At 33.8% G+C, this 26,209-nt stretch overlaps 1 protein-coding gene across 42 annotated transcripts in view; it reads left to right on the top strand.

The window, feature by feature from the left end:
* DGKB (diacylglycerol kinase beta) overlaps positions 1 to 26,209 on the top strand; it is a 392,397-nt gene that overhangs the window by 225,908 nt on the left and 140,280 nt on the right. For all 42 annotated transcript variants that reach the window (XR_013946810.1, XR_013946811.1, XR_013946812.1 and 39 more), the window contains one exon: positions 22,204 to 22,268. Coding sequence is in view for 37 of the 42 variants with exons in the window: in XM_080580909.1 (XP_080437035.1) it covers positions 22,204 to 22,268 (65 nt within the window). In the remaining 5 variants the exon portion in view is untranslated. The remainder of the gene's footprint in view (positions 1 to 22,203; positions 22,269 to 26,209) is intronic.

The raw sequence follows: 26,209 nt of genomic DNA, 5'->3' as shown, positions 1-26,209 counted from the left end.
AAGAGTGTGGTTTTGCCAAATGCTAAGTACTGAAATGTGAGGGTTACATAGGCACATTGTATTAAAACTGAACTATCATTTAGGTACAATTAGGTGCCGATGAGGGTGAGTCAGTACTGCTCGTAAGACTGTGTGGCACAGCTATGCTATACATAGATTACAGACAAGCTGCCATTCCGCAGAGTTCCACTGAGAAATGCAATAACCTATTTAAAATCCTGCACACCATCCTCCCCATACTCTCACAATCTCCAGAAGGTAAACTCAGGCATAGTGGATTACTCATATTCCTATTACAGAACTAATTAACCCTACCTTAGACTGTTAGGCTTTTCATGGGCATGTCCACCTTATTATTATAGGAAGATGGGATTTTTTTTTTTCTGGGTTATCAGTTAAGATTCTATGTATTATTTTTTTTTTTCATATTTAAATTCATCACTGAACAAGGAAGAGAGCCTAACATTTTTCTATACCCTTGGATAAGCTCAAGAGGTATTCAGCTCCTTCACTTATACCATTTTCTGTCTTCAGCCGTCTTTGCAGCTTCATTGATTTTAAGCACGTTTCTTAGTGAATAAAATGTACGTGACCATATTGTCCATCTGTGTGAGCGTCGGGATGATTCCAGCCAATTTAGAAAAAAATGTGGAGATCTCAGAAATCTGTGAAAATCAGTAGCTAGTGGAGGAGAGAGGCAGCCTTTGAAGGCAGAATTTAGCTATCAGTTTAATTCATAGCAATAGTGCATTAACTGTCTTACATTTTGCTTTGAAATAGCTAGAAGAGTCACTGCTTCTTGACCAGCAGGGTTATGTTCGGAATTAGAGATATGTAAGCGTAACAGACATAGATCAGTAAGAAAACAGATTGCATTAGTTCTGCTGCTTGAAGAACAGTTTCTTAAAGCTCATTCATCTATATTATTATTATTATTATTATTATTATTATTATTATTATAACCTGGTTTATTAAACATGTCATTGGCATAATATACTGATACAAAGAGTGATTTTCATTTTTATCTTAATGTGTTAACCTTCCAGTTCTTGCCAGGCTTAGAGTAACAATGGCTGTTTACATTCTTTTCTTGAAGTCTTCATAATTTGCATTCTCTCAACACTAGTCGTCCATAATGTCTGTGTTTTTGACATGTCCTAGCTTTTTGTCTTAAACTTTGTTTCCTTTATATACAGTTGTTGGCAATTAGGGGTTCTTGTGTGTCCTTATCCTGAATTTTTCCCTTTCCCATTTTAATCAGTGCTGTTCTTTACAAGATCCTTATTGAAGCTGAAAATGATAGATGCCATTCATGAATCTGTTATTTCACTCTCCTACTATCTAGAACAAACCTTCCATTTTCATCTCATAATGTCAAATCCATCATGCTTTCCAGGACTAAATTGGTCAAATTTGGGAGAAATGTGCCTTCTTTTGGATTCTTGAACTATACTACACAATCTGCTGTTGTTACAGCTGTCCTATACAAACAGGAAATTTGAAATGCTTTTACTTTCACAGCTCTGATAAGTATTATAATGGAGGGATGAATGCTATCACCAAATATTTATCCCTCTGCTCAATGCCCAACATCCCCATGGTCTGCATTATTATGTAATTAGTTCATTTTTTGTGTGCCTGACCATTGAACACTCCAGCAATAATCTATGTTTCTGATGCCAGTTACTATGGCAAACTTTTTTTTTTTCAAAGTGTAGTGAGAAAGAAAGAAAAAGTATATGTAGAAAAAGTTTATATAGAAAAGGTTTAACCAAATGTACATATATAGGTTTCTTAAATCTACTTGAAAGTTTTAACTGTGGCGAAAAGCATGTACTGCTGGTGTAAGTTTCATCTCTGCTAGCCTATTTTACCTGTAGCTGTGCTGTTAAATTCTTTTAAGAATAGAGAAGTTCTCTCTGTGAGGTTCAATATGTTCAAGACAAAGGCAAAGCAAGAGCTGATTTAGTAGGTTCTTGACAATTACAACTTTGTTTGGGAATACACTGCATTATTTTTGATAGGTTTTTGTTTTCTATTTCAAGCAAACTGCCCTCTCAGGAAGTTCCCCCTGCACAAGTAAAATAATAGACAACTGCTCCAGGTAATCTGTAATCACACAGCTTTTCCTCCATGAGTATTCTTATCATTCTTTATATTTCGCTATATATAAGTTTTGAAAAACTGGAATATGTAATAAGTTTACAGTCCATTTTCTGATCCCATTGAAATCAGTAGTAAGCCTTCTTGTTTTGTTCTTGTTTGGGCACCAAATTTGTCATGTTGTTTACCAGATTGTTTGGCATGTAGAAAAGGCATCTACCAAGAAAAGAGACTACAGTTGATGGTCTTTTGTGTGTTGGTGCTGAACACAGGTATAGTATAAGTGCATGATTCTGTTGAATCATCCCTAGTTGTCTGCGCATAGACAACTTATTTACTCTGATGAATTTGTAAGGATGGATCATTTAATGAAACTAATAAAATTGCAACTGGCAACATTTTCCCCTAAAAAGTTATGCTATAACATGTTCTGGAAACAAAAAGATCTTGTACCTTTGGATGGGTGTTGACATAAAATTCAATATTGTTCCTTGAAAATAAAGTTTAGCAAATATCAGAAAATTGTATTGAAAAAAATAATTGACTGCTTTTTTTTTTTCCAGTAGTCAATTCCACTACAGAATGTGTCTTTCTTTTGTTGTTTCTGTTTTGTTTATTTGTTTTTCACAACATTCAGAAAGATAAGAATGCTCAGTTAAATAGCAAAGTAATGTTTGTATTGCATGGATGTATGTTTACTAGCAGGAAACATTTTTAAGAAAAAGCAAAATACAGTTATTTGCAAGATTTGATTTAGAACTTCATACTAGAAAGTTTTGCATCAAAATCTTGATTCTAAGAATTTTTGTTAATTTGAACAGAGAACAAAAATATTTTCATTGTAACCTAAGTGTAGAGTCAAACCCAACCAACTCAGCTTTAACTGCTAAACATACATAATGTAAATCTGTATAAAATCAGGGATAGGAACCAATCCCTGAAATGACATGGGAAGTAATTTCAAGTAACTAAGCACAAAGAGATCTTAATCTGTCTTGGGGCAGTTTTTAAGTAGAAAAGGAATTCATTCTGCTGAATAAATAGATAATTAAAAAATACTAGTTGGGCTGGAGTACTGAGGAATTTAAATGAAAACTGCCTAGGCAAAATCATTGATTCGGATCTTCAGATCTTGCTGACACACACTATTAGTTGAAGCTGTCAGTTGAATTTGAACTGTTTTGTAGTTCTATGATAGTGAGGACTAATAAGATTTGTACAGTGCCAGATAGAGCTGATTGTACCCAGCCATGGGTGTGATCATAGTGCTTTGAAAATTTTCCTGTGTCTCCACAGTATATATATATCTCCATTGTAGAAGAATATTTTGTCCTTTATTTTATGGGAATGGTTTTATAATCTGGGAAAAAAAAAAAAAGAGGATGATGTTGACGTTATCAATGTACAGTTCTGCATCACAAGCATTCCTTTACTCACAGGCTAATTCTCTGCTCATCAGATCAAGATCTTTGGCTGCACAGTAATACCACAGCAGCAAGCAACAAGTAGAATGGGCCTGCGAAACTGGCCTCGTTTTCATTGCTATACCTTCTTTCTGTATTTGTTAAATAAATGAACATAGGAGTTCTCTTGAAAGTCAAGTATCTGTCATTTTCAGCTCCAAGAAAAATTTTATTTTTTAATTTAAAAGATAATTTAGTACAGAGCTGGATTATTGATGACAATTCTCTATAAACACGAGCTTGTAAGATCAGGATGGACAACTGTTTAGACCTTCATGGCTGGGAATCATGCCATTACTACCCACAGCCGATGCACAGCCGATGCACATACATGGCTATTTGGCTGTGTACCTCATGCCATCTGTTCAAATGGCATTTTGCCTGCTCACAAATTGGTTAGACCTGTGCCAAGAGCAATTGCTCTAGATCGTTACACTGCAAAACACTGCAAGTGGCTCCTATTTTGTACGAAGTCTCTGTCTTTTGGACACCACTTTAACACTTTGTTATATCCTATGGACATACCTTTATACCGCAGTGATTAAAAATGAAAAAAGATCTTGTGCTCATCCTAACTCTTTAGCTACTAAAGCTATCTATTATAAATCCAAAGAGGAGGAAACAAAATATATGTCATTTGAGTTAAAAGTAAATCTACTTATTTTCTATCTGAAAACTACGTCTTCCTTTTAAGTTGGTAAATGCTAATCAAAGGCCCACAGAAGTTAATAGGAATATTTGTAGTGATATGAATGGATGTGGAGCTGGAGTTGTAAATGATAGTGAATTGTGTGCTTGCTAGTGAACAAAAATCAAGTCAACTGACAGTTGCTACATCTTGTTGGTTGATTGACTGGCTTCTGTTTTAAGTTTCTAAGAGAAGTAACAGGTTACAGAGATTTTCCTTTCTAGATTAGTTATTTAAATTCAGCTGAGGTATACAGTAACCAAAAGTTATTACCAGATGACATTTATACAACCTATAGAATAATTCTGCTGAGTCTTCTCTATTGAATAGACGTCCATGTCATACAGTTGGCACATTGGTTGACAGCCTCAACTGTGTACCATGGAAGTGAACTTATTGCTTGCCAGCAGAAGTAGCCCCGCTAGGTAAAAGCCAAAGGATAATGGCAGGGAAACCTAAGCTCAGTGGATAAATATAGGGCTTTATGTAGAAAATTCTGTCATCTTTTCAGCTTTCATAGCCACTAAAATGATTATAAAATCAAAATTAAATATTTTTTTTTGCTAGCAATTCAGAATATTTGCAAGTGTAAGGGAGTTATTTGCCTATTTCTCTTTGAGTGTAGTTAACCGTAGGAGTATTGTTATTTTCCGTCTATGAACTTCTCCCTGTGCATGAATGTCACTGCTCAGTTTGAGCATGCTTAGTTGAATCAGGATGATATCATTTATGTGGGTGAGTTTCCATATATTGGTTAGTGGGAGGTATGATATTTTGCTGAGTTTTTTCCAGAGGTGTTACCAAAGCCTTTAATCTGAGCTTCAGATAAGTAATACTGATTAGCTGTTGCTTCCTAGAGTAAACCCAATGAGAAAGAGCTGGGTAAGCCTTAAAAGGAAAGTAAAGAGTTCAAAAGTCAGAACTGTTTGGAGTACTGGATGTAATTGCTTGCAATTTGGTGGGTTGTTGTTTTTAATTATTATTATTATTATACTTTGCATAAAACAATATAAAGACTAATATATATATATATATATATATATATAAGATGAAGTCCCTATATAGAAGGACTATAAGGTCCTTTTAAGTCAGTCATAAATTTTATACTGTACAGCTCTTACATTGTGAGGTATTTCATAAACCTGGTGACCAAAATGCTGACTAACTGAAATTCTTTAAAAACAACAACAAAGAAAACCCCTCTCATTAATTCAAAAGAGGCTCAGATATTTAACAACTCTTACTTCTCGCAGAAAAATTCACTCATACAGTAGTTGATGTTTGTTCTCATAATTGGCACAGTTTGGTTATATTACTTTTAACAGCTGAAATTTTGTCTAGGAGATATATCAGTTTTGAAGAATGTGGACAATGCTTTAGGAGGTACATCACTGCACATTCACTCACGACTCTTACAGCCTTTTATCCCATTTTAGTATCTTGAGCGAGCACCATTGCATGTTTTGTGTGCTACTGTAACTCAATTAGTAACTCAAATTTCATTCGATAAAATCAAAAGACTAAAACTATAGGCGTGAGAAAGATACAAATAATGATTTTGGAAAAAAATGATGCATTTTATGTTTTTCCATTTATTTGCAGGGAAGACAACACTGAAATCTGTTGTCTCCACATTGAAACTTGTGTAGAACTGTTATGTTAGAAAGAATATTTTACATCTGCTTGCATTTTCCTGATAGAAAATTGTCCTGTTGTGGAAATGGTGAAGCATCCTCACTTTATGTGGAAAAAAAACAGCAGCAATTTGATGGGCAAAGTACAAACTGGTAAATTCTCACAGGTCTGGTGTGCACTGCATTCTAAGTTGAAAACTGGACATAGCTGGATACTTAGTGACTAGCTGACACATTCTGAACTAATCTGAATAGTGTCGTTCTTCAAAAATCTGTGAAACATTGGGAACTGATTTGTTTTTCTTCCATGAAAATGAATGGGAATTCTCCTTTCACTTCGCTGGGAGTAGGATTGAATATTTCTTGAGTTGACCAACACAAAGTAACATTTATAGGCAGAAAAAGAAGAGATTTTTTTTCAGCTCCAACTAGCTCATTTTTAAAATGCACTTTGCGGTAACCATGTAAACCTACATAGTTCCTACAGTTTGTTAACACTGAACTTTAATGAGTGCTGATAAGAAGCCAGTCAGTGGATATCCATTTAGCTAGTGATGATCTGAACTCCAGCTGATTGTCCTAGCAGCTGTGTGACTTCATTACCATTAGAAAGGCATACAGCCAAGCCAGCTGGAATCCAAAGAGGCTTCTCAATACGCATAGCATGTCAGGTTTTTTGGTTTACATATCAGAATTACAAAGAACTTATACAAAAAATAAAATAAAATAAAATAAAATAAAATAAAATAAAATAAAATAAAATAAAATAAAAACAGCAATTCAAGGATAATTCTTTATGAGGACATAGTTTAAAGGTTAAATTAAAAGTCGTTGTTGTACCAAATAGAGGCTACTTTGTTATATGGAAGTTATATGGAAGTTATATGACAGCCATGTTATAGTTGTTTGTATTACCATAATTAATGAATGCTAGATGAAAAATTTGCACTTTAGGTTATAAACACAGAGATATCCTGTAGTTCCTTATTTCTTAATTAAGGAAACAACTTTTTGCTGTGTTTTGTATTGATATCTTGAAAATACGTCATTAGTTTCTCTTATTGTTTGCAGGGAAAAGAGCTGATATTCAGTTTTGCCAAAACCAACCCACAACAGTTGCACAGAATAGTATTTCACAACTAGAGATGCTATCCCTGAGGTCCATTTCTACGTATAGCCATGGGTATTTTTAAGGTGTAGAATGGTAGAATGAAAATGGTGAACACAGAGGCCTTAGCACTGGTTAGTACATTATAGCCTATGACAATCTTCTATTTAAAAAAATAAAATAAAAGAGAGAAACAACAACAACAACAAAAACAGAGGATCAATGGTCTCAGCAAGTGCCCTCAGAAGCTTGTGTCTAAACTTTTATTGAATCCATTATATTCAACCAAACAAAAAGGGTATAACTACAGGCTTGAAACTTGGGAAAGTAGCTACATAGATCTCTTTTACAAGCTCTGCTCAACTCTTTCAAAGAATAGCAATTAGTACCTATTTGCAGGTCTATGGAAGAACTTTGCTGAAGTGAAGAGAGAGACAGTGGGATGGCCAAATCTGTTTGATTCATAAAGCACAGAAGACTTAGCGTCGATTTTTGAAGTACCTGTTTGTATGTACTGGGCTAAACATCTGAAAATTAGGTATTGTGGATCCTATATGTAATCTAAATTCCTCAAAGATACCAATGTTTCAGCCACCTTTAAAGCAGAAGTGTTAACAAAATTTGCCCTGCATAGACATTTAAAAACTGGCATCAATTTTTCAACAGCTAGGCTTTCAGCTCTGAGCCATGTCCTTAGCTCATTTGTTTGCACTTTTTAGATAAATTTATTATTTGCTTTGGAGTCAGAGAAACCCGAAACTTTTCAAATTTATTTCCTTGGTATAACTTTAAAAATATATATATATATATATATTATTTTACATTGCAGGAGTAGTTGTGAAGTAGAATTATATATATTATTTTACATTGCAGGAGTAGTTGTGAAGTAGAATAAATACTTTATAGTGTCTGGAAAAAATAACTCTTCCCCCCACCCTCCCCTCATCTCCGCACCAAGAAAAAAAAAAAAGAAAAAAACAACCCACAAGTCATAGTATAAGTTATCTAATAGATACTCTTAGCAAAATTGTTTTTACATTTCTGCAACATTACAATGAAAAAGTAGAAAAGAAAAAAATAGTTCAGCTCTGCAGTTCAACGTAAACCATATTAACAGGAAACTTGCTTCTCAAAGAGGTTTAATGAGAGACTTTTAAACATGTGCATCAATCCATTCACAGTCAGAAAACTGTTTAAGTTATGGCCTTCTTTGTGAATATATTTGAACCATTAAATTATTTCTTCATCAATAACTCTGTGTGTAAGTCAGTGGGAATTTTTCATGAAAAGAAATTTGAGAACCAAACTGTGGGTCAAAAGGAAGAAGCAAAGCACTTTCAAGAAAACATTGTCTTGCCAAAAACAAACAAATAATATATATATATATATATATAAAATATAAACATATTATTTAAAGAGTATTACATTGACCCTCATAGGAATGAAATTGTCTACATCATTAAAAAGTTAGCTTTTACTTATATGACTACATCTAGAATAAGAGGAATATGCACAACAAGGCAAATCTGAAATCACACTTTTGCACATAAGTTTGCAGAGTTGTCAGAAGTTTGCAAGACAGATATGCTTAAAGGTATCTTATAGTTCATCCATGCCAAAAGTAATTTAAAAGAAGATTTTGTGTAAATAGTCTAAATAAACTTCATCAGTTCTGCATTATAAATTTTTATGTTACTTGTATATTATGTCACAAGCTGACTGATACTTGTCATTACTAAAGTCTGTTTTATGTTGCAGTTGATAGCAGATAGACTGTAGTTCTTAAAGGTGACGTTAGAAAAATGCTGTTTCAAAATGGAAAGAAAAAAAAAGGCAAAGCATTAGGTTAAATATTAATTTGAATGTCTACAATAATGGGTACATACACTATTTAAGGAAGTCATTATTTCACTGTGTAGTCAACAAGAGTATCGATTAGAATTAATTCACTACAAAAAGTCTCCAATCATTTTTAACATAAGTTTTTCCTCTTTAACAGTACCCTGAAGCTTGTCTTTTTCGTGGTCAATTTAGCAACAAATTTGCAATTAATCATTTGTTGATTGCAATGAATGGTCTGTCGATAATATGCAGCTTACATTGCTAAAAGGGTTATACAAGAGCTTTATTGTTTTCCTTTTGTCTTGGGAACACTTTGTCTAGCTGTGTTTCCTAGAATGGATTTTGAATAGATGTTTTGAAGGAACGCATGCCAGTTTTAAAGAGACACCATGGACTGCTCTGAGAGTATTAATCAAGATATGCCCTAACTTTTTTCTGGCATTAGACTATTTGGACATCTGTTCTGACTCCTTATATGTGAAGTAGGACACATTGGCATAAATGAAGGGTTTCATTATCTTAAATGTCATAACATTTGTTTGAATTACTTTGTGTAGATTTTAAATGCTGAAATTGTAATCTTGGTTTTTTATAGATTTCATTGTCCTTTCAAAAGACTATAAAAATGGAAGCCTTCTAAAAATTCCATCCATAATTCAGAAAGCATAATTTACAATTTGTGCAATAACAGTGAAATTGCTGTAGATGATACTTAAGTAATTTTGACCAGTGTAAGTATTTTTACTGAAAGAAAATTAAAGGAAAAGAAAATGCTGCTTATTCCAGAAACAGTGTTTTTGTCACAGATAAAATATAAATTAAAGCCATTATGAAATGCCCCTTTGGGGAATGTTGACATGGATTCATCCCTTTGGAAATTCATGGCAGCTCAAACTGCAACTTTAATTTAGTTAAGAATAAATGTTTTTTATGTTTCAAGCTGTCCTTAAAGGAGTATCTCAATAACATATTTCAAAAGATTAAAGTTTGGTTTCAGACTTTTCCAAAAGTTTGAAATGTTTGGATTGCACTGATCTTTAAATTGCATAACTTTTTGTTAGTTTTAATTTTTCATTAGCAAAACTAAAACACTGGTAAACTAGGATTTAATTATATTATCCTTGTTAATGCTAGTATTATACAAAATAGTTATAACCATTAAGATGTTCTTACTTCTGATAACTTCTGATGTAATATGGATATGATATTTAGGCTTGTGTGAAAGTTAATATGAACTACATTTGGTTTTGCTATAATTACAAGGGTTACTTACAAACATAAGACAAGTGTCTTCTTACTGTGCAGCAAATTTGGGAACACTAGCTTGTCATCCAGTATTGGTTACATTATTTGACTGGCAGAGCAGAGCAACACTTTACAAACAGGTGCTCTTTAATTTGCAAATTAGTAAAAATCTAGGAAAAGCTTCCAGCCTGTTACATTGTTGGTTTTCAAGGTCAAAAGTTGAAGGGTGATTTGACTATGCTTTCATTTAGAGCAAAGATTTATTTAGAACTTGTGGCTCATGAAACAGTTTGAGTTACTGTTATCAAAAGCAATGTAGTTTTCCATTTATAACAGGTGTTTACAAAATATCTGGCCTGGAGTTCATAGCTCATAGTCCCATTCAAGTTCTTTGCTGTGAAATTTTATGGACCTGACTTTTACCATGTGCATTAGGTGGTCACCTGAACAGATCTGATGGAGCTGAAATCACCGTATCAGCAGATTTTCAAAATGGCGAAGCTCTGTAGTCATGTGTTAAAACCGTGATATACATGCAAATGGAAGTGTAGTTTGCTACTTCTGCATCCATTTAATACCTGACTCACATATACATAGTGGTATATTCTATGGCTTATTTTAAATTAAGGGATACTGGCTTCAGAGAATAAAGAAACTAAAGAATTTCTTGTCTCATACTGCTTGTTTCTGCATCTGCACTACAGCTTGCTTCACTGCTAGCTTGATGGTGCAATTGTTTAGGGAGTAACTCTGTAAACTAGATAATTTTGTGGAATTGTACCCAAAAATTTATTGTAAACAACTTAGCCAAGTTGGAAAAACTCATCTCTGTTGTAAATCCTAAGTAAATGGGACTTGTGCAAGGAGGTTTTGAGCAGTTACAGAATCCTCCCAAATAATTTGAGTCTGAGAATAGGATGCTGGCATAATATATTCAAAGCTACCATGAAAGCCATAAGTTGCTTAACAACCATGACGCACTGAGCCTGTCCAGATGGTTAAGCAAAAAGCATTATGCAAGTGCACACTTGGGGGGGGGGGGGGGGGGGGGGGGGCGGGATTTTCTGACTAGAAAACTTGAGGAATTTCTCAGCTCCACTCACCATACGCTTCTCTAGATTTTTTCACCAGTCTTTCGCAAACTTGGATGTATGGCATGTAAAAGATAACAGGGGCAGTTCTTTAGCCCTCCATCCAGGTCCAGCATAACAGTTCTAAAACAATTTGGACATTTTGATTTCTTGGGTTCAAAATTCTCTATGTGTGAAATCGTAGTAAAGGGCTTTAGTGCATTTTCCAGGGTTTCTAACCACATCAAGAAACATTTTTATTTTAATATGAGATTGATTAATAGTGAGGTAATATTGCACAAGGCAAGAGTGCAATATAGACTTGGTAGTTACTGCAGTTGCTAGTTTTTTTTGTTTTTTTTTTTTTTTCTTTTTCAGCTGAAGCCAATTTTAACTGCATGCTATTTTTGTTAGCATAAGTTTAAAGTTTTTAATTTTTAGTGAGTTGGATACAATAAAGGCTGTTTTTGTTGTTGTTGTCTGTAAGTATCAGCATTTCAATAATAACCTGTGACTTACTCTCTTTATACTACATAATAAAACCTCTCTGTGGAATAAATTCATATATTTAACCTCAACGACTTTTAATGACCAGAGATAAGAAAAACAGATACTGCATAACCTCTGTGTGCCATATGCTGTATAGATCATCTCTGAAAAAAAAAAAAAGTTTTATATACCTAAATTACTTATTAAAAGCAGACATAAAGGTTGATCTCTTTTAAGAGGAAAATATATTTGAATCAATTTTGTAAAATTTGACTACACCTACCATAAACACTTGTTCATATTTTGGCATGTATTAACACTTTGTCATATATCCAGATACTAAGGTCCAAAAAAGCATTTAATTTATAAGCCGTAGATTTTTGGTATACAGGATCTTGTTATTCATACTGAATATCTTTTCAGCTGCTAAATGCTCAATAAGATGACATCTAGTTCCATTTTTTTAAATCTAATTTGTAAGTCAGGTAGGCATTACTGCAGAGTTTAGACTTTATTTAACTTAGGAAGAGTTGATATCAAACACTATTCATATGAACTAGTTATGTTTTGAGTTCACAGGCATCTTTCAGAGAATATTATCCCTGTTTTATGTGGAACTATTTATCATTGCCATGCAGTATGTGATTATTGGGTTTTGCATTCCAGAAGAGTCTGGCCACTTGTGCTGTGTATGAAGACTAGCATACATTCACCTTTAAAGTTACAAATTTGGGTATCAGTAGCAGTAAAACCGGTGTGAGATGGAGATGACAGCATCCTCTAATTTGTTAGGGTCTAGTATCTTAATGAACAGTTTGATTTCATTTTATTTGTGCAGTGCCCTTTTAGATACTCATAGAAACTACAGTGTGGGTAGGCTTGGCATTCACCATCTTAGATGCACCTCACGTTAATCTAACTCATAATTCTTGGATGCTTCTCGGTTGTCCTGGTATTTTCAAACTAACTGTTAAATAGGCTTGTCTCAGTTTGATACAAACCCAGTTCCACCATTTTCCCTATGACCTCACTCTGCTACAAGGCAATCTGGCTCTTTTCATTAGCTGTAAGCTAATGTAAGTTCTAGGAAGAACCAAGCCATGTGTAGGGACTTCCATTAGACTGTTCTGCTATTTCTTCATAACTTGGAAGTCCTCAAAGGCTATATATATATTTAACATGCTTAAATGTCTAAAAAGAATAGGATAAAAAAAATAGGGAGATGTCTAATAAACACAAATGCCACTAGGTTAGATCACTGTTGGTAAGCATGTCCCACATCTAAATGTTTTATGACCCACGTAGATTTGGAAACAGTGGAAAGTAAGTTAGAAGGTGTTTTCTTAGACATGACACACTGAGTACAATGAATGAATATCTTCATAGTCATGAATATCTTCATATTCATGAATAGTCATCCACAGACGTCTCCATCACAGGTGATACTCATTTGGAATATGCAGGCCAGCGGTACTGGCAGGGGCTCTACCAGTGGTATTGGCAGGGGCTCTCATTTTGCTGAAGGTGGTGAATTTATCAGTTCAGGGAAAAAAATGGGAGGTGGAATAGAAGAAATGTGTACCAACACTATCCTGGGAAATGAAGTCAGAGAGAAGAGTTCTGAATGATTCTGGGAGAAGATCAAGGGAAAGGGAGAGAGTTGCTATTAGTGAGCATAGAATCACAGTGTCATAGAATGGTGTGGGTTGGAAGGGACCTTAAACATCATCTAATTCCAACCCTCCTGCCATGGGCAGGGAAACCTTCCAAGAGGCTTGACGGAACTGAAAAACACTTTAAAATTAAATTCAGAGTTACTAGGCAAGGAAGAAAACCTTTGTCTGATAGCTGTAGGTCTCCTTAGTTGGGGATAACACAGATGAAGATGATAACAAGAAAATACAGTAGAAAGATTCAAAGAATATTCTGGTACACAGAACAAGAACACAGTACAAGAACAGATGCAGATATTAAGCAGAAGAGCAGGAAGTTTCTTTTAGGCCTATAAGAAAGAGCAAAGAAGAGGCTATATAAAAGACGTGGCAGAAGGGGCCTTGAAAGTTTGTTGTGAATCAATACAGAGAACATCTGTAGCTAAATAATCTAACATCTATCCCTAATTTATGTCTTTGTTGGTTTTTTTGGTTGTTGTTGTTTGTTTGTATAAACTAATATTTGTTTGTCTGATGGGGAGATAATAAATAATATTCTTATGCAAAAAAAATAAATTTCAAATTGAAAACATAATGAATTAGGAAAACAGTGACCTTTTTCAATTAAGAGAAAAATATTCTTTCAGAGTGTGAATCAATGAGAAGTGTTTCAGTGGTTTGCATACTTCTTACAAAATTAAATATCTGCTATGGAAACAAATGAATAATATAAATATGTATTAAAATTATAAGGCTCTGTTGCCAAGGCTTTGACTAACAAGTTATGGGAAGTTGCTAAGGAGATGTCAGGTGAACATTTATTATTTGATTGCTATCAAGCAAATAAGCATATATAATGGGTGGTGATACAAGATTTGGCTTGGACTCCATTGAAGATTTCAGAGGACTGCACAAACAGTTGCACTTCTGAAGGCAAATCTTCATAAGTTAAGCTGGAAGTGCTAAGCTTCTTGTATAGGTAATACCACAAGATTTCTAAATGATAATTCAGAGTGGAAACTTGTCAACATCCCTTTTGGAAGAACCTTTCCAAAGAGCTTTTTTCTTACCATTGATCATACTGGGACGATAGGGAGTTCATCCTGCCAGTTTAGGAACTTAAATTAAGGGCCTAAATTTAGCCCCTAAAGAATACTACTCTAATGCCAACTTAGTTGAAACTCAAGATGAAAATGCCCCAAAGGATATTTTTTTTCTTTTAAATTAAGACAATGCTTGAAAACCAACTTGAGTTTAACTTGAGTTTAACTTTTCAAGACAGTGTACAAACAATTATTCCTTATCCCAACTATGTCTTTTTCTCTATATTAATTTTTAGTGTGATTGCAATAATTAGTATTTCAGAAAAAAGTTGCTTATTAATGGATTCTGTGGGAGAACTACTCACCTTCCTCAGAATTGCTAATGTGCTGGACATGAAAGTCTAGGCATTTCTTTCGAGCTAGACAGTCTCTAAGTGTGAACTCTGTTCCTGTGCTTTTTACTGAATATATCTGTAAGCCATTACTTTGTGTTTCTGGAGAACAGCTACAGTAACAGCCATTTTCATTGCATTGTATTGATTATATTGACTTTCAATCTGAGCTGTGACCTTGATTGTTTTATGCTCAAACTCGTGCAGAATAATTTGAGACAATTTCAACATAGATTTCCATCAGCAGTTATCAGAAATAGTACTAAAGTTTTACCACAGAGATCTTTTTAATTTACAAAATATTTAATATACTCTCTATATGGCTATGTTGGCTAATTGCCATGTGATCACTTTTCTTCTCTTTTTAGTGACCACATAAACACTCAGCATGGATCTAGAAGAACCCTTCTCTAGTTACAGCAAGTTTAATGTGACCATATACAAAGAAAAGAAGGCGTGCAACATCCTCAGCAGAGCTCATGTTACAGTGTGCATGCCCTTGGCATCATTGAGTCGTAGGGCACACTTTATTTTAGTCATCTAGTCCTTTCTGTCACCTTATCTGTCTTATCTCCGAGTCTCCTTTGATGGTCCTTGAATTTGCTTTGATGGTCCTAGAATTTGGATAGTGACTTAAAAGATGGATACATAGAAATTTAGTGTAAGTTTCTAAAAAGCAAATAGCTGTTCAGAGTCCTTTAGATACTGGTACATAGGCTTGTCTTGCAGGAGTAGCCCCTGGACTGGCCCCTGCAAAACTGGGACACCTGGTCACCCTGAGTTAACTGACAGTTTACTATAGTAAATTCTGATGAGACAATCTGTGTACATGCCCACTAGTTATATGTTATAGAGTTGAATAAGCATAAGCAGAACTTCTTTTTTTTTTTCCCTTCAAACATCCTTTCCTGCAAAACAGATTCCATTTTTTCTGTACAAAACATTTCTAGTATGAAATGTAATATATGAAATGTATGTATAGTATCAGAAACATATCAGACTTCAAAAGTAAGAGAATATACTTAAATTTGAAGGCCTGCTCCAAATATTTCATTAAAACTTCCAGATATACCATCCACGGGTCCTTTGCCCATAATTTATAAAGACTGTGGTTACTCATGTTTCATCCTGGTTTTAGAGAAATTACCTATTTGATTCTATGATTCTATTTAAATGAGTATTTCAAATGTGAACTGTCACTTGACTTAGTAATATATGTACAGCTGAAATGTATTTAAATATGACCATCAGAGGGCTGGCTGTCAAGAATATCACTGACAAAATGAATAGCATTAGCTTGACAGTTTCTATGTTTTTCTTGGAAAACCAGGAACACAAGTTTCTCAGATTTTTTTTTTTTTCTCAGATTTTTCTTAAGATAGTGAATTATATTTTAGTTAGCTGTATCAAAAAGAGCTTGAAAGCTCTTCTTGCTATCCTCTTCTCAAGCTATCACCTTCCTCAGATATATAGGCTCAGAATATCACTAGAAAATAAGAATTTTCACCAAAAAGTAATGTATTGGTGGATTTTTTTTTTTAATTTTTTTTTTGGAAGACCTCTTACTTAGTCTTTCAGGTTAATGTGTATAATTTAATCAAAAATATCTGGGAATCAAACATGAAATGACAACAGCTTGATTCAAATAAGGCAGGACCTAGAGCTTCTTGAGTATCTTTTTCTAGACTTGGATCATTTTGATGTTTCAGTACTAGCCATATTATTTGCTCATCTGAGACAGGTGGTTATTATGAGGTGGGAAATATTAAAAACAAAGAACGTGTTTTTGTGTTTTTTTGTTGTTGTTGTTGTTTTGTATGCATGTGCAGAAAGTGGAATATGTAAACATAAGGACATTTATGTAGAAAATCATTTTTATTCTTAACTCATGATAGCAAACTGTTCTAATTTGTTTTCAGTAATATTTTTTTGTTCATCTATACTACTCCACATTAATAAGTGATGTGAGCTAACTGCTTGTTCAGGTTAGATTTGAATTCTGATCCAAAAATTACAGGTTACTGAGTTATCCCTTAAGCTTCCTAGTCTTCTGGATCCATTAAGCCTTAATTAAAGAGGAATCTTAGGAAAAAGTAATCAGACCATTTATATCCAGAGAAGGTGCACATTGGTCATTTGTTTGTTCACCAGCATAAAAAATATTATTTAATGGAAATTTTAATCACAGCAAGCTTATAGATAGACATATATTAAATGCATTAATCTTTCTATAAGGTTATTCACAATGTATAAGGTTACTCCTCTGAAAAGACTGCTTCAGATTGCTTTCCGGTAATGCTAATACCCATTAAAAAGATGAATATATATGTGTGTAAGTCAATCATAAGGTATTAAAGAGGTGTAGCAACTTAAGCTTCTTTTCTTCTTGGCAGGTCACTTTGAGAAATGTCCTAGTTCAATTAAAATATTTTTTCCATTTCCTAGGAGTAGATTCAGATATGCTCTGTCTGTTCTCTATCTTATCTTCACTGTCAGGATTTTAAACAAACCTGGGTGAGATAAAAGAAGGATAGTCCAGCTAATTCAGATTCTGAGCAGGTTTAAATTAGGGGTGTTTATATGCATATATGTTTGCATATTCACCACATGTATGTCCAGAATTAATCTTTATGGGATGGAAAAATAATTTTTTTAAGAATAGGTTTATAAGTTAGTTACCACAAAAATGGTAGAATTTAAATCAGGATAAACTGCATCTCATGTTCCTCAATATTTGCATATTTCTTCATCTCTGCTTTCAAAATACTGCAGCAGTGAATTGAAGCTCTCTAAAGTAAAGAGAGACATACAAAAGAGAACAAGGTGCTGTGTTTTTCTTTTTTTCAGATGTGTTCAAAGTGTTCCTGAAAGATATCTCCATCTTGGATGTTTGGTACAAAGTATTGCAATGCTTTAGGTATAAGATGAGCTTTACTTATGGATGTAATGAAAGATGCTACTTTCATAATGCAGTGGTTGCATAAGATCTTCCTCCTTGCACCTCACAACAGGCCTGGCAGCACTGCATCTCCTCAGATTATTATTAACAATACAGCTCTTGAGAATTTTAGTTAAGCTTCTGTGCACTTATAGTGTGTTACTATTTAAAAATAAAAAATATTTAGATTCAGGTGTAGTGCTTCTGGAAAACAGTATTCCAGGCTGGCATAAAGAATGATTTATTAATAAAAATTAATAATATAATGCTCACAGATTATATTAACTATAGACTAATATCTGGCTGTCAAGTGATCTGGTTAAAAAACTGTTCACTTGTTACCTTGCTAGGTATGCATGAAGCATTTGAGTTTGCTTTACTGACTCCTGTGTTTTCACTTTTACATCAATTTTATTATCAACTACAAAAATCAAGTGTCAAATTTGACTGGCCATCCACAATATCAGGTACCAGGAAATGCTAGCATTATTAAGATGACAACACACAAATAATATTCATCTTACCATAAATGTGGATATTGCTTTGTTTTTCAGTATAGTTAGGTGATTTCAATATTGCTCATGACACAAAAATAAATTAATTTTGTCATTGATCCAACAACAGTTTTATGTTCCGAGTACTGTAGGCTAGATGCCTCTTTTTGAAATGACTGAAGTCTACTAAAATGAATCCTATTTCAAATGTAGCATGAACAGCTATCTATGAAGGACCCTCTGCTCTCTTCACCCAGAAATGCAAAACTCATAACAGTTTTTCCTTAGGATTCAGGGACGGTATCTGGTAATCCCTGCAGCTCTAGGAAGACAGAACTTGCATTCCTACCCACTCTCGGATTCCTGCTCTTTTAATTGTTATGGTTGTTCTTTATTTATACTAGTTTATATGTTACTATCTTAACAAATAAAAGATTATAGACATTAAAAAAAAAAAAAAGAAAAAAAAAGCCATTATTTTTTTCTTTTTTTTTTTTTTTTATTCTCCTCTCTGAAACAAAGGATTATGTTGTTAACGAGCAACCAGCATGGACGGGTTTCAGATTATTCTACAGCATGGAGTTATAGTTGGGATGAAGTCCTTGTCTAGGGAATTTAAGGGCTGTGCATTCAAGGGCTTAAAAAAGCCATCAGGCAGTATTAACCTAAAAAAGCCTTAGCAGCTCCCCTGCTTACCTGTGGGACTTATCTGGAATTTATCTGTGTATAGTAACTAGTCTGTTTTACAGTCTCCATTGACAAAGCCATAGCCTTTCAGCAGTTTTTGTAAATTGTTCTGATGTGTGCCCACCTCATGTTGGGTACATCAAAATTAGCTATGTGTATCACTTTTTTTTTTTTTTTTTCCTCTCAGCTCATTATGTTAGTTGATCTATTTTGGAGTCAGAAAATGTTCAGGCAGGGGAAAAAATTCAGTCAAATCAACCTTGCATAGAAACAACTGCCTGTTTGCCATCTGCAGTGGGCATTGATCCCTAGCTTGTTTGTGCCTTGCATTTGTTATGCATGAGTAAGCACATTAGCCTTTTCATTTCATTCATTAGACAGTTAGTCCTTGATTAGTGTTTCCTAGTTTCTGTCAAATATGCTACTACTCCTTTGTTCATTTTGTCTTGAGTCTGTCTTTTGCTTCAATGTAGAGAAAATTAACAGTTAACCACAACAGTAGTTCATTTATTTATTTATTTATTTTCATATAGAACTGGATAACAAATGTACTTTTCTAACGTTGGCACATCTAATGTGGGATAACGTATGAATAATAGGTTTTTCTAGAGTTAACAGAGTTATTATTTTAGTTCAGCTGGCAGGCTTTGTTTAGCAGAGTGACGTCTCAGGGTTTACTGTCAGCTTTATTTTATCCATCTTCAAAAACTGTGGGATCACCTGGATATTTGTGGATATTTACCTTATAAAATTGCATTGCACATGAAAATAAATTTAAAGTAATTATAAGTGTAGTTTGACAAGTTTCTGATGACAGTTTGGATGACAGGACAGAACTACTGTGCATTTTATGACTAACACTAGTTCAGTCCCTAGAGCTTTTTCTTCTCATGTCCTTGTGGGACAGTAAAGTGTCAAATAACAATTCCATTCTCAAAGATGATAGAAAAATAAATAAGTAGATGTAATCTTCATAAAACAACAAATTATATTCATTTTTAGAAACTGTGTAATTAGATCATGAATAAAGTGAGTATTTCAATCGAATCAGTACATCTAGTGATGCAACTAATAGATTGCGCTGGTGCGGCCTCACCTTGAGTACTGTGTGCAGTTCTGGGCACCACAGTACAAAAAGGACATCAAACTTTTGGAGAGTGTCCAGAGGAGGGCGATGAAGGTGGTGAAGGGCCTACAGGGGAAGACGTATGAGGAGCGGCTGAGGTCACTGGGCCTGTTCAGCCTGGAGAAGAGGAGGCTGAGGGGGGACCTCATCGCAGTCTACAACTTCCTCGTGAGGCAGAGTAGAGGGGCAGGGGACCTTTTCTCCGTAAACACCAGTGATAGGACCCGCAGGAATGGTGTTGAACTGAGGCAGGGGAAGTTTAGGCTGGACATCAGGAAGAGGTTCTTCACCAAGAGGGTGGTTGCACACTGAAACAGGCTCCCCAGGGAAGTAGTCACTGCACCAAGCCTGTCTGAATTTAAGAAGTGATTGGACTGTGCACTTAGTCAGATGGTCTAAACTTTTGGGTAGACCTGTGCGGTGCCAGGAGTTGGACTTGATGATCCTTGTGGGTCACTTCCAACTCAGGATATTCTATGATTCTATTATTATTTTGTCACTGATCACAAGTCATGTTGCTAAAAACATTCTACATTCTACATCCTTACATACGTAGAGTGCATATAAAATGTAATCACTTACTGCCTTTTATTCATAATCTTAAAAAAATATATACATTTTATCAATTTATCTAAATGATTCTTTTTTGGACATAGTATTAAAGTTCATGCATTTATTTTCCAAAGTACTTGTGGTTTAGTAAACCAAACCCGGAGGCTGGATTAGTTTGTTCTCTGAAAGATACCCTGTTAGTAAAACAAAGTCTTAGTAAATAAAGACCTGTTTTAGTCATGGTGTTGTATCCATGTTTGATGTTAGTGGTGCCTGTATATCTGCACTAAATACTTGCTTGCTTATTTATATTAATTACATTAAAGTTGATGTGTTTAAATAAAAATGATTTTAAACAAAATATCTTAATCATGTTTGGAATCAGCAACAAGATAAAATTTAAGTAAAGTATTTCATGTTCTTTTTCCCCCAAATTTTAATTTGCTGATTTTGATAGTTTGAAAATCATTTAAAATATTGCTAGATATAGACTTCATACTGAATTTGATACTTCTCTCAAATTCTTTGTTTTTTATATTTCTATAATCTTTTAAGTTGTTTCTTATACACGATAGTTGATTATAGTGATATTGTGTTTGTAGTTTCTGTCAAACTATTTACATTTTCATTTCATTTACAATTCATTTAAAATTCTTACTAACTAAACTAACACTTTGCATATGTATATTCTTATATATGCAGCATTTTAAGACATAATTATGAAAACACGATCCAATGTTTACCATCTTCTGCAAGACTGTAGAGTTGGTAGATTTCATACTCTCACACCTCATTTAATACATACATTAAAAGATGAAAACAAAATTTGTGCTTTCTTAATTCCCAGTTTGTATCTTTTTTATGAATTATTAAGTGAAATAAATATGACATTATCTAGAATGAGGAAAAAATTATTTTTATACCTGAGGAAAACATTACTTTCATACCTGCAATATAAATGCTGTGAAAACTGATTCTAGCAGAGCAGTTCGAAATACTTTATTTTCAGCAACTTCCACCATTACAATGGTTTGATTTTCTTTAAAATGTTACACACATCTTTCATTTTGGTATTTCATTTCAAATACACATTTGATTCTATTATTAGCATCATTTTTTATTTTTTCAAAACACTTTAATAGTATATACCTAATTTAAAAGTCTCTTTTATTATATTAATAACCATTTCCCCCCAGATCATTTCCACCCTGACATAGAGGAAAGATATCTCAGCAGTTATTTTCATTTTCTACCAAATTCTATAGAAAGATTTGGTCTTACACAAATATCAAGCTGTATGTGCATAATAACTCTGCTAAATCTATCACTTAGCATTTCTAAAGCTAGAGATTTCATGGACTTTAGTATTTCAACAACAACAAAAATAAAAAGAACTGTGTTAATGTTCTAATAAAGAAGTTGAAGCTTCTTTCAGTAAATGTAATATCATGTCTGATTTCTAAAAAGGAATAATGGAGACTGTAACAAGTGTAATAAATTAATTACATTCAGATAGATCTCATTCTTGGAACAGTGTGCCTGTAAACTTTCTAAGTGATCAGACTATTGCTCTTGTTGAAAATAGTAGTTAATAAAACACCTTAAAACAATATGCCTTGTTTACATTTTTGTAATTTTCCTGTTATGGTAGATTTATGGTTTTCTTTTTCCTGCTAGGATGCTTCAATTGCCCACAGATTCCATATCATGAGAGAAAAACATCCAGAGAAGTTCAACAGTAGGTAAGAAACTCAAAATGCTTGCATGTGAAAGATTATCTCCATTTCATTATATTATGTTCTGTAAGGGGTTAAATTTTGCACAGCCTTTAAAATATTGATTCTTATAAAAGAGAGGAAATCAATGCATTTTATATTAAGTATATGCTCCCAGACTGCTTGTAGCATAACTGTTTCATATCTGGTATTTCAACTGAAATGAATAGCATTATAAATAAACTGTTCTCACATGCAAAATGTTTGACTTGTAAGACTAGCACGGACAAGATGATGCATTGTGGTAACTGAGGATCCATGAATTGACACTTTGCCATTAGGCACTGAAGAACACTTATTAGACAGCTGCAGATGGTGATCCTTATGTTTCATTCCCACACGCACACTGGTACATTGACAGGGGGCTCTTCCATATATACTCTTAGTAAGGTCAAGTGAATGCCACTTTACACATAAATGCTTTTATCATTAAATAGCTTTGGATATGTAAAAAAGTCAGGAATGAGACTTTGCATCTGTTCCTTGTGTTGCTTTTTTGAATTTGGAATGTTATCTCAGAGCTTTTCTGGAAATTAAAAATGTATTACAACATGTACTGTAAATTCACCTCCTTTCAATATCTGGTTTGTTGAGTAGATAATATTCACAATGCAATGCTTATGTTTTTCTATTTAGGTAATCTAGCAATCAGTTGTGATGGATAAAAGCAACATTTTAGAAACTTTAATTAACATGTAAAGGCACATGAGGAGAGAAAAGTAAGATGTGAAGTTCTTTGCAATATAAAATGAATATGTGTAAATAATTATTGAAACGAATGTTTTGTCATGTCTGCAGACTTTCTTCAGTTCTCCATCAGGGTCAACTGGAAGATCTTGTTTAGATGCCGATCTTCATAGACCTTAGGATGATAAAATATGTTGTTTATGCAGCCTCATTAGGGCTGTAGAGAGTGATGCTTGAACATGTTTGAATATTATTTAACTTACAGTTTTCATGTTGCAAGTATAAATTTTACACTTAACAGTCCAAGATGGGGGCTTTTTTCCTAAAATACTCAATCTGTTTAGTATATATGCAATGACATACGAGAACCAAACTATATATTTCTCTTTAAGTTCCACACTAAACATTTATGTTATATGACCACTTTCTACCTCCGATTCTTCTCATTCTGAAAGAATTATACTGTGAAAAGATCTGAACTTAATCCTGCACATCCAAATGTATCATACTCATTCAGAAAGATATTGGACATTTAGCAAATGCAGATATTCTAGGCCCTGAAAATGAAGCTAGTTTATCAGTGGTCTTTCTGCATATTTTCAGCAGTTGGCAATTATAATTTATAAAAAGCTCAGCTAATAACATGAGTTTCAGATCAGATTTCATGTCACAATAAATCATACGCCATTAATAACATCTGCTAACAGGCTCACCTTGAAATTCATCTATATTTTAAGAAACCTGAGGTTTCTAACATTATCTTAAAGAAATTAATTACAAAAATATATAGTTCCAGTCCCTGTGTGCTTTGGTACAGTGGTATTGAAAGAACTTGAAAAAAAGGAAGGATTCTCTGGGTGTTGAAAGACTATGTAGAATGATTACGCATTTCTAAAAAAAGAATGTAAAGACTTGAACAAAGTATTGTAATAGAGACTGATTTTTTTTAAGTTACTTCTTTTGTGTAGTAAGAAAAAAATGTGGATTTCTATTTTTGTTGAATAGAATTTTCCAAATGATGTTAGTTCACAAATAGTTTGTTCCACTAACAGTTATTAGCATGTGGCAATGCTCCATAATATGCTGTAGCAGCGTTTTCCTGCAGTGTGTGAAAATAAAACTCTTATTTAGATGTCTGTGAAACCACAAGACTTTTTTTTTTTTTTTTTTTAACCACTTTTTTTCACCAGTGTGGAATTTTCTGTGTGATCTAAATGATTTAGGATCAGCAAGTGCATCTCAGGTCAGATTCATAGTGCGCTCCATGGTTAATAGCACTTACTCATTTGGAAATCCTGCATTGTCACTTGTGAATCTCTCTCATGACTTTTAAAATTAATTCTTTTGTAGCTTTGTTATTTTTTTCTTGCCTGATTTTCCAAAGTTTTGCACTCCCACAGCTATCATTCAGTTTCATAAAGCAGATCCTTGCCCTAAGGTTCAACTTTGAAAATGAATATATAAAACGTTTTCTCACTGAAAAGAAACTGTGAGTTTACGCTACATGCAGGAGTCTTTTGAAACCCAAAGGTACTGTATTTACTCCAGTGATGTTACTTAAGGTTAAGTTTGGGGTTGGAGAATCTTTTGCCTTAAATACTGGTATTGATGATCCTTATATTTGTATGAATATTTCTTGACGTGCTGATGCCATGTTTCATGTGTAAATAGATCATACCAGTATGGAAACTCTTGATATGCTGTACTTGTGTATGAAAGCAGAATCTTTCTGCACTTGTTTACCTTCTCAGAATGAAAATGAGAACATACCACAAGGCTTATAAGGACTTTTTAATCACTACTTACTAATATTGTAGAATACTTTGGAAGTAGATGACTAATTATTATGAACTCTGACATATTTTGAAACTGCAGTGTTCATAAGTTTTAGTTTTTAGGTTCGTAGTACAAAGACTTGGTACTGACTTATTAAAAAGGGAAAGAAATTAAATAAAACGTGGATTTCTAAACTGCCTAGAGATGTTTAGACATTTAGGTCTTTGAAAAATCTCTGATTAAGATAAGTATATGTAAATACACATGAATTAAAAACCTGTTGTTTCTTAAGTCTTCATATGACTTAGTGGCTACCTTGTGTCATTTCTTTTCAATGAAGCACCTGTATGTTTCAGATTGTTATTAAGCTGAAGTCAAGTCCCTTTGTCAAATGGGTGTCCTCTGTTCAGAATCTTAAGTTAATCAGTCTTAATAACTAATGTCTTAGTTACTTAAAAATACTTGTATGCTGTAATATATAGAATGGCTTTATATGATTTTATAAATAGGGCTCAGCATAAGTATCTTACAGAGATTGTAAAATATTCATTACTTGTTTGTAAAAATGGATCTGCAGGAGAAAAATTTTTCTTTTGGTGATGGTCAAATAGAAAAGAAGGGAAGTGAGAACACAGCAGCATCCCCACTTCTGTCAAAAGAATGAATCCTAATAAGTCTTTTTAAGTAATCGTATCTTATGATCGTTAGCACACACATTAGAAGCCAGCACTGGCATTGCATTAAGGTTTTAAAAAACAGAATCTCAGCTGTCGTGGTACCTACTCCACAGGTCTGAAATGCAGAGAACCCTGTGTGCAAGAGAGCAGGGTTTGCTTCCCATCATCTCTTACTTAAGAATAGGGTCAAACTTCCTACTTTCAGTGTGGAAGGGCTGTGTTAACCTCAGGGGGAAGAAAACTTGCAAAAGACAGCATTTCAAGTAACAGTATCATTAAACTAGGACGTACTGTTGAAATAACGATTCAGTTAGGCCAAAATGCCCTGCAGGGAGATCTGTGTAAACATCATAGACTTGATGCTGGGAATAACAGATGTATGAGTTATGTGACCAGAATATACACATGGAAACAAAGAAAACATTCAACAACTAAAAAAATCATTCAAGTTGATATTAACTATTTTAAAGTAATATTCAGTTAAATTAGGAATGCTAATTTGACTCTCTAGCACCCAATAGTATACAAGGTATTTCTTAGTCTTGGTAAACTAAAGTAGGATTTATAAATTGCATTTACAGTTTTAAGTATATCATCTTTGAGATTTTCAAACATCAGTCAATTTTCCTCTCTTATGTAGAGGAAATCAGTATGCAGAAAAGGTTCCTATTCCTCGTAACTCAATTTGTATCATGTTCTTGACCATGTACTTCTGAGATTCCCTTTCAACTTGTTTACTTATGCTTTTATTTAATCTGGAATGGCCAC

The sequence above is a fragment of the Anser brachyrhynchus genome (genome assembly GCF_964034855.1).
Source record: "Anser brachyrhynchus genome assembly, chromosome: 2".
Taxonomy (NCBI): domain Eukaryota; kingdom Metazoa; phylum Chordata; class Aves; order Anseriformes; family Anatidae; genus Anser; species Anser brachyrhynchus.
Note: the sequence above shows the minus strand (reverse complement) of the source record. Positions and strands in the feature narration are given on the sequence as shown.